Here is a 10279-nt window from a genome sequence, read left to right as displayed (position 1 = left end):
CACCCAGCCAAACTTCACCAATATACCTTCCCCACCAACCTCTCCCCCCAAAAAATACCACCACTGGAAGGCTGAGGAGATAGTTTTGGTTTCACTCAGATTTAAAACCATGCTCTCTCTATAATGATTTTAGGTCTATAGATCCAAAAAAGGTCTATAGCTTTTTCAATCAGCTCCAAGAAAACCTTAATAATAGTACAACAAACGATACTTATCAGAGAAAGCAGCAACCTCTGGTATGTACATGTTTGTTTAAAAATAAAAAAATAAATAAAAATCACATTTAAGTAAAGTAAAGATGTATCACCTTATCTATAAATTGCTGACAACTATTACCCACACGTACATAAGACCTGTAATTCCATGTAATAAATTTTAGGAGGCATAACCATTAAGGCACCAGTTCAGGAAAGCAGTTTTATTCAACCAGAGAACTTAAGCACAAGCTTAAAATACCACTGTCCATCAGGAAACAGATTTTAAGTGTGTGCCGAGATGCTTTTCCGAATCAGGACAACATGGCAGAAAAGTTTATTTAAAATTTTCAATCCAAAGGGCAATGGCACAGATTGCATGGAAGATTTTCCAGTCCGTTCTTCCCACAAAAAGTATTTTGAAGATGCAAACTATCAGCTGCAGCAAATGAGAAACTAAACCTGCAGAAGAGATTTAAACAGCCCCACACTCCAATATGGACTGAGCTAACAGCACACAACTTTGATATGACTACCTAAGATAAGGACTCCTAAAAACAAACCCACCCCCTACCCCCAACCCTCAGTCAGAATCACACTCTCTCAGTTTAAGTACTGCTGGCTCTGAAACGGTCACACTAGCTTCAAAAACCCCAGCAGAGCTAAAGAAAACTCACTTCAGCTGATGCTTAGGCTACTTCCACATGGTACAATAGAACTGTAAGAGACTTTTTGCAAGCAAATGGGTAAAAGTGTTAGAATAAATGTCATCTCTTTCAGACTAACTCAGTTTAGGTCTACTAAATTTAATGCACGGCTCATTTTTATTATCCTTACTGCAGCAACTGTATATATTAATCTCTGACCATGTGATCACTGGTAATAATTTGGATTTGTTTCTTTTGGAGGTATAAATAAAGGGCACAGACATTTAGCTACACCAGCCCAAAAAAAACCAAACCAAAACCCAAACCCAAACACGAATACATACTTTTACCTTGTATGACACTTCATTCTATCACGCCACCCACTCTGCCTTGGGAAATCCCACCTCACATGCACAAGCAGACTAATACCAACAAATAGTTTGCCTGTATGTTCGTGAGGAGAGGTTGGGGCAGAAAGGAGTTTGGATCGCACTGCTCTCTTTTTGAAGGTTGTTTCTATTTTCTATGAAGAAATTGCCTGGGCAAAATCCTGAAGCCCTGATGTTTAGGCACATACAACTTTCTGGGCGCTACTACAATACAAATAGTAAAATGAAAACAGGGAAAGCATCTTTTCCTCTTCAGTTGCAGTTTGAAATATATATGTATGCATAACCATAAAAAAACGCAATAACCCAGGATAGTATACCTGCAAGTATACTCTACCATTAATGTTACTTTATATTATTATTTAGCACATTAAAGACTTCCCACCTTGCATAATATAAAATTTCGAGGAATAAAACACTAGTCTCATGCATGGCACACTCTAAATGAACTCCAAGAGAAGCAACAAATCATTGTGCTAACCATGACTGTCCAAAAAGCTCACCCATACAGCCGTGAATACTGAAGAGCCTCCTGTTGTTTTAAACTAATACATTCTGTACTACTTTTGTAGCAAGTTCCTTTAATAGCAACCGTTGTACATATCAAACAAATGCAATATATGGACAGAGATACCAAAAAAGTATGAGAAAGACATAAAATGGTTCATTTACAGTGCTGCAAATGTAAAAGTTATCCAGAACATCTTAATAAAGCATCAGACCCTTCCAAGTTTAATTTCACTCTTTAGGCAAGTACAGACATGACATACATTTAAAAATGGACATTCTTTTACCACTTTTCACAAATCAAGGTACAGTGCAGGTACTCCCCCCACCCCACCCCAAAGAAGAATATCAATTATATTATTGTTACGTTAGATGATGTTTTCGCCATTTCTTCAGGGGAGTGACTCTTTATTACTTCTTTGATGAACTGTTCAAGTGCAGTGAAATAACCCTGGCATTGCCAAGTGTCATTATGAGTTCCATCAGGAAATATCGCCAATCTCTTAGTCCGAGCTGGGGATAATTCATAGAGTTGCTTCATCATAACTGGTGGAATTAACTGGTCAGACAACCCAGAGACGAAGAGAGAAGGCATTCTGCACTGGGAGATTTTTCTGTAGGACAGAAATTTATTTTTGTAGCACCATAAAGGAAGATACCTCATCGGAAAGAAAGAAAACAAAGTGCTGGCCATGTATGGGATGCTAAGAAAGGTGTTCTCCACCACGATAGCAGAAATCCTATGGGAATTTTCAGAAGCTAAGTGAATAGCCACTGCTCCCCCCAAGGAACGGCCAAAGAGAAAAATTTTTGTTTTATCAAGATCGGACCGAGTCATCACATAGTCTAACACAGCCTCAGAATCTAAGTACAAACCTTCTTCACTTGCTTCTCCTTCACTTTTTCCATACCCTCTATAATCGACAAGAATTAAGTTTACTTTCAGGTTTACCAGCATTAACAAAGCGTTTGGCAACCTGTGGCCAATGTTGCCTGCATTCCCATGAAAGTAAATGATGGTTGGAGAATACGCTGCATTGTCCCCTGTGTATCTCAGCAGAATAAGATTGAGAAGAACTCCATCTTTGGTTTTGATGAAGATATTTTCATGTGGTATACCAGTAGGCATAGGAACATAAAGGCGTGATGAAGAGGGCTGTTCAGGAAAGTAAAGCAGCACATCCTGGAATTTATATAATATACCCGCTATTGATACAAATATTAATATAAGTAGTATAATGCCTCCGTACAAGTGAAAAGTTACTATCAAGGGTAAAAGACAAATACGGCAGAGACTCCAAGACCAGGAAGCCAAAGCTAGTAGCCATCTTTTAACAAAGGTCCAAAGCATCCATGACTTTTCCATTGTAGAAGTCAGTGATCTTTTACTCCAAGTAAATCCTGTAAAAAAAAAAAAACAAACAAAACCGAAACATGTATGTATAAATACAGGGGAAAGAAAACGGAAGTGATTTAAGCATTCATAGTTGCAGAAGATTAATGGCAAGTCAATACATTAAAGCATAAACATCAAACTTGGTGGCAAACTCCCTTTGAATTTTTGGAAACCATTCAACTCTGTTCAACAAGCAGAAAAGCAATCATAAGGCAAAGGCTTTAGAACTCTTCAAAATCCCATTTACATTATTTCAGCAGGCAAGGTCCACCAGTAGCACTAGAAAATTGGTTGACTGGGACAGTAATAACTCACGCTTTCCCTCAGTCTTCCCGTTGGTATACCGACCAACGGAACAACCATACAAGACCGTACCACCAGTTTGTCAAAGCTTCTCACATAAGTAATCCTAGAATCCAGCGAACACAAACAAGAATAGCCCTTATTTCTAAGTTGCTACTGATTAAGGCCAAGAGGACCATCCAGTAAGCCTATGCGCTTCACTCTGCAACCAGTGGAGGCTCACAATGCACGCAGGGTCTGCTATTGTTTAGTAGCTGTGGTTCAGAATCTTGATCAACTGTGATTACAGAGCAATACATAAACTCGTCGGAAGAAAGAGACTCCTCTATAGTAAGATACCACATTGTAGTTGCATTTATGTAGTTGCATTTATGACAGCTGTTTTGCTATATTTGGATTGGTTCTGATTTATAATGATAGTTTTCCACTCTCGGATCAGTAATCCATAGTAAATCTTTAGCTGAATAAAAGATTGTATCATCACAGAAGACCACTGAAAACAATCCGCTAACTACATTATTCTCTGATCAATGAAAAGCACAACTGCTGAAAAGTCCAAATGTGAGAACAGACTCATGACAAAAACATACACACAGCATAAAATGAAGAGAGTGATGTCAATGATAATGGATTAAATCTTCTTTCCAACCATAAGAGATAGTCATGTCTCACAGCATACACAGAATCCTCTCACGGTATTCACTGCTGGGTTGAAGTGTAATATGGGAATAGGCAAAAACTGCCAAACCTAAATGAGAACCACAGCGACCATTCAGTCACCACTGACTTGAATAACCATACTGCCTGGAAGTGGCAACACAAGCTCACTTGTTTAAGAACACTCTAAGTTATACAGCAGGTAATAATTACAGTTGAGACACGCTCAAAGTTATAACCTCCTAAAATGATGTAGTGCAGTAAGAAACTGAATTAACTCCAAAGGAGTCTGACATGCAGAGATGCACCCAAGCATTCAATTAAGTCACAGGATCCTCACCAAAATAAGCTGTATGGCCTAATACTGCTGGAGAGGGCTGCAACTGCACCAGCCATCTTGGTAGGCTCGAGTGATAAAAGGGGACCTCTGCAGTCACAGCCTTTGCACTCCACAAATATGACAGGCACCCAATATGACCAGGAAAAACTGCCATCTCTATTTTATGCGACAATTAGATATAAATCAGAAATAAAAATAGATCTGTTACATCTTAAGATTCACATATTAACCAAAGGCAACGTGAAATTAAGCTTTTATATAGTGTATCTATTCCAAATATGCAAAATTGGTGAAATATAAAGTAGTCTAGGGAGCAGTTAATCCAAATTTGTTCTCTTACATTATTTATGAGCTCATGTTCAATATCCACATCCAAGTATGCACAAATATTGTCTATATGAAAATTTAATTCTTGTGATCCATTTCTCTAGCAAAGAAGTCACAGTAATTAGGAGACACATAAAGTAAATACTTTAATTTGTAAGGGAACTTCCTAATGAAGTTGACAAACATTTCCTGCATTACATTTCAAGATTATAAGAACATTGATAATGACACAGTAAAAACACTCTCCTTATCTACGCTATTCAAAATTTTGCTGACTTTCTTAGAAAATGAAAGAGAGTCCAAAAATGCTTTCTCAACAAGACATTCACAAAAAAGTAAAGGACCCATCATTAAAACCCCCTATTAAAAACCAAAGTCATCATAAAAATCTTACTTAAGGTGATTAAGTTTTGCGGATGCCTAACCATATACACTAAGGATTGCTATTTGAAGACTGATACTCACAGTTGATTTTATAAGCCATGTTAGTTTCATTTGTGCACTGCTTCTATTTTCATTTCAGTAGGATGATATTATCAAAATGCAATACTACTGAGATACTGCTGCTGTGTGACTACTTCTGATATATATATGTATTTATAGGTATATATAAAACCTTTGCTACTGGAGTTGCAAAACCAATGCGTCCTACAACTAGAACGCAGCATATGGTGATTAGCAGGAAGGGTAAACTACACAGCCACAAACATTTCATACTCAAAATATTTCATTTTCAAACATTTCATACATATTTAAGTAAAGCTGACTACTCTGCACTAATGAACTCCACGACTATTAAAGTTTTCTTCCCAGCTACATGAAACTTCACTAGTTCTGTCCATTTCCAAGCTTGAATTAGACGTCTCTAACTTCACATCTTACTGCAAGATTTGTTAGAGAGCTAAGATACAAGTTTCTCCTAGGTTCTTCCCTGCCTCCTTCCAGGACCAATTGAAAGATCACTAGAAAGCAAAATGATGGTTTCTCAAACAAGCACACAGGCCTAGAAGAGACTCTAAACCAAGTCAATACAAGCCCAATCTCAATAAAGCTACAAACCGTGCTTTCTATGGAGCCCAAAGTAGCAGGCCTTCCAAACGTTATCTTGTTTGACCTGAACAGTAGAAGATGATACAAGCAGAACCAAATTTCCACTTAAAGGACATAAATAAAAAGGGTAAGCCAATATAGTAATTTTCAGTGAGTGATACGGTGTTGCTCAATGCTTTTTGAAGTGTATGAGATTTGAGACTGCTCAACATACTGCAAGGCTACACGAAAAAAAAAAATCAAATCTCATCTTGGTCTTCATTTCCCATTACTGTTGTACTGGATGGGAAGTTATAAACCTGTCAAACAGTTTACAACATAAGATGTTATGATGCAAAAACTCTATGTTGAATTATGAAGAGCATGTGTTGCAATTCTCCTATATCTCTAATTTTTGTGACTAATAAGATGCCAGAAAAATCAAGGAAAGGTGGTGGTGGTGGAGAATAGGGAAGGAAAGGGAGAATAATATATTTAGACTTTGACGTCTGAGCTGGTCAGCCTTAGAAACAGAGCGGACCCACCACCCGGACAAGCCTGTTTCTCTTTCTAGACAAGACTACTTCTGTTCCTAGACTACAAGAACCACTTACAGGCTTGCTCCATAACTGCCTGATGTCCTAGTTAAGGCAAGAAGCGTGCACCCCTTTATGTCTCCTAAAAGAGAACTTTTTAATCCATTTTGGTCATCTGCAAATATAACTAGTTACTTTTTCTTTTTTAATGCTGACTGTTTAACAGGATTATCTCAGTTATATTGCATTCTACTGTTAGAAGTATCACAGCTCTACAGAGAGATGGCATGAAACATCATCCATGTATTACAGACAGAGACACCAGAACCACGGGAAGTCAGCAAGTTAGCCAGTGCCAGGCTAGTGGAAGTTCTGTTTCAGCCAGGGAAATAAAGCTTCTCTACAGCTTTCATTTTCAATTCTCCTAGATAAAACATTAACCCCTTGGAAATCATTCTTGCTTCACTAAAAAAAACAACTTAGTTTTTTGAAAGAACATTATATTGCAGCACTATATTTCAAGTAATTGTCATAACTTCGCCAATGACAAGGCCTTCCTGTAACAAGCTGTCCTGGTTTCAGCTGGGACAGAGTTAATTTCCTTCCTAGTAGCTGGCACAGTGCTGTGTTTTGGATTTAGGATGAGAACAATGTTAATAACACACCGATGTTTTAGTTGTTGCTAGGTAGTATTTATACTAGCCAAGGACTTTTCAGCTTCCCATGCTCTACCGACTGAGAAGGCTGGAGGTGCACAAGAAGCTGGGAGGGGGCACAGCCAAACTGGCCAAAGGGACATTCCATACCATGTGATGTCATGCTCAGTACATAAACCGGGGGAAAGCTGGCCAGGGGGGCCACTGCTCGGGGACTGGCTGGGCATCGGTCGGCGGGTGGTGAGCAATTGCATTGTGCATCACTTGCTTTGTGTATTATTATTATTATTTTTATTATTACTATTTTATTTTGTTTCAATTATTAAACTGTCTTTATCCCAACCCACGAGTTTTCTCACTTTTACTTTTCCGACTCTTTTCCCCATCCCACCAGGATGGGTGGGGAGCGAGCGAGCGACTGCATGGTGCTCAGTTGTCGGCTGAGGTTAAACCACGACACAAGTCATCACATCCCATTTTACAGCATACACAGTAACAGTATTTTATAACTGCTGATTATTTACACTAAGTTAGAGGCTATGAAAACAAGCGTAAGAGAGATTTTTTGTTTTTTTAAGCTTGTCATGAAAGTCAATGTCTGTGACAAATATACAGTCACCAAGAGCAGAACCATATAGTTTTATCTGGTAGGTGTTTTCCTAGGTAACTCTTATATTAATGGAAATTCCTACATAAGCTGTTCTTAGCTACTCTTATTATTAGAAAATATTTCCTAATACTTAACAGGGAGACTTAGTAACTTAAAATTCTTTACTTCTAGTTCAATGCTGATTAACCTCCAAATATGTAACCTTATGTCAATTTCTGCAGACTATATAAACTCAGTTCCTCTGCAGTCTCCTCACAGATGATGTTTTCTTAGTCACAAATATGATCAGAGGTCTTTCCTCTAGCATCTATCTGCTTCACATTTCCTCCTGTTCCTCTGATAATGCTGCATTAAAAAGGCTAGCCTTTGTGAATGCTGGCGGTTCCTACAAGTGGTTTTTTTGATGATGCTTGTAAACTTAAGTAGAAGACAATACTGAAATACAAAGTTCTATCAGGGAAACCATTAACGCAGAAAAACAGCAACGTGGCCCAATTCAACATTAGCACCTAATGAAAGCAAGACTTAGCCAGACTGCTGCTGTGTCTTTGGCTTAACGGCCATTAAAGACCAGTTCAGTTTACACAGCCACAGAACTGTATTGCCTCTCAAAACAGAAATGAAATTTGGAAGTCATGAGTTTCAGTTTCATGCCACAGGGATATACACATATGTAGATACACACACACATTTGTACCTATACATCTCCACTGCCGAATCCGCAGTCCAGGAATTACTGCAGACCTCTATGTTCTATCAGATGAGCTACAAATCCCATAATTAAGTAACTACTGAAAATATAAATCACTTGTCACAATAAAAATTCTGAGGAAAAAAAATGAAGTCTTTAAAATGTCTTGTTTATAATAATACTCTGCTGTGCCCTAATGCTATTCTTAAATGATTAATGTCATTATCAACTGAAGATCATAAAAACTCAAGTGCATACTTAAAGTACTTGGGAACAATTTTTCATTCATTTTCAATGGCAGTTGAAATTACTCTTGTATTTGCCACAAATTCTGTTGTATTTTTTGTCCTTGTCTACATTTTTAATATAAAAAAGTGCTATTTTCATACACTAATCACATTATAAGACATTTACCTTTGGATGTGATGATTTCCCAGGCTTCATCTCTGCCTGAAAGACAATTCCATTTATGAACTTTGAGTAAAATTGCTTTTGAATTACACACATAATTACTGTTTGTCTTCAGTTACTTGAAAGAAAATTAAGACGTGCTAACAGCCAACACCCCTGTAGACGTTACATCTGCTTTACTGATGAAACCATGCATATCATGTTCATGCCCCTCCTATCAAGCTCAGCTCGTTTGAAACATCTTATAAACTTGAAAACAACATCTTATAAACTTGAAAACAACATCTTATAATGAAGTTCAAGAATTACATCAAAATGCCCCGGCCTGTACATACAACACACAGTATAAAACATACATAGTGCATAACAACAAACTTATGATAGATTTACATTGCCTCCTTAAAGGTAACTTCTAGCATATGAGCAGCCTTAAAGTTAGTGCTAAGAAGAGCACTGAGGTGTTTGTTTAACAGCTGCTTTCTCATTAAAGAGCTTTAAAAAAAAAAAGTTAGTTGTAACACTCACTGCAATCCTTTGGATTTCACACTTTCAAAACAAACAAACAAAATGAGGTATTTCTTAAGAATACAGAGAAATATCTGAAGACATCTGTTTCTTTCTACTGCACTTACTTCCCCTACAGTCCATCTCCTCCAGACACAGACAAGATTTACACACGCTTTACATTTACTCATATTTATTCAGAAGACTTCTGTAAGTAAAAATATTAAGTCTTCAACTGTAAAAAATTAGTTTCAGAGGGGGAACTAATCTGGACGAAAACCTACAAGTTTAGTAAGGACAGGAAAAATACACTTTCTCAGTACTAAAATTTTACGGAGACTCCCATTAAAAACCAAACCAAAACAAAAAAAAGGTCAAAACAGCAAAGTAGTCACTCCTAGCCAAGGAAAAAGCAGAGTAAGAACAACTAAGCGTCAGACATTTAAGGGCTCTGGCTTTTAAAATCAGCGAGCCACTTCTACTTATTTCAAACGGCAAACTTCCACAGCTCTGCATCGAGTGGCACATATTCATAATTGAAAGTGTTTTCCCCTCAACTCTTACTATACTTCCCCTCTCAACTGACAAATCTTAATGAACCTTACAAGCATGTCTCGAACTATGACGGTACTGCGTAAAAAAACCCAAAACGACAACAAACCAAGGACAGCTCTCCTATTAGAGCCTTAGCTTTCTCGTGGGCGTGGGCTCCTAAAAGACATTACTTTCCAAGCATGTTAAATTATTTCTATTTTTACCTAAAAGAAACATCCTGCTCAGCCTTTTCCATACACTCGCTTGGCAGATCAAGCGACACTGACGTTATCATCACCTGCCCCACCTTCCACAAGCATCCCCATTTGCAGAAACTGTTCCGTACGGCGGCGGAGACACACGGACCACTAGAGCCAGGTCTCGCTGCGAAGATGCAAAAGCTCTCCCGGGGCTTGGCAGGAAGGCACCTGGAGGAACTTCCGACGGCGCTGCCAAGGCAGCAGTCAGATCCTCGGGAGAGGCGTCCCGAAAGGCAGGCGCAGGAGCCACAGGCGCCCGCGGGACCGCACCCCGCCTGCCAGCCGCTC

General features: G+C 38.4%; 1 protein-coding gene across 1 annotated transcript; it reads right to left on the bottom strand.

Moving 5' to 3' along the window:
- Nucleotides 1-1942: 1942 nt before the first annotated feature.
- Nucleotides 1943-8726, bottom strand: ABHD13 (abhydrolase domain containing 13). The gene is made up of 2 exons (XM_009333355.1): nucleotides 8697-8726; nucleotides 1943-3138 (listed from the first exon to the last, which is right to left on the bottom strand). The coding sequence occupies exon 2, from the start codon at nucleotides 3101-3103 to the stop codon at nucleotides 2090-2092; it is 1014 nt and encodes a 337-aa protein (XP_009331630.1). The 5' UTR covers nucleotides 3104-3138; nucleotides 8697-8726; the 3' UTR covers nucleotides 1943-2089.
- Nucleotides 8727-10279: the final 1553 nt, after the last annotated feature.

This window comes from Pygoscelis adeliae, unplaced genomic scaffold, assembly GCF_000699105.1.
Source record: "Pygoscelis adeliae isolate BGI_AS28 unplaced genomic scaffold, ASM69910v1 Scaffold48, whole genome shotgun sequence".
Classification (NCBI taxonomy): Eukaryota; Metazoa; Chordata; class Aves; order Sphenisciformes; family Spheniscidae; genus Pygoscelis; species Pygoscelis adeliae.
Note: the sequence above shows the minus strand (reverse complement) of the source record. Positions and strands in the feature narration are given on the sequence as shown.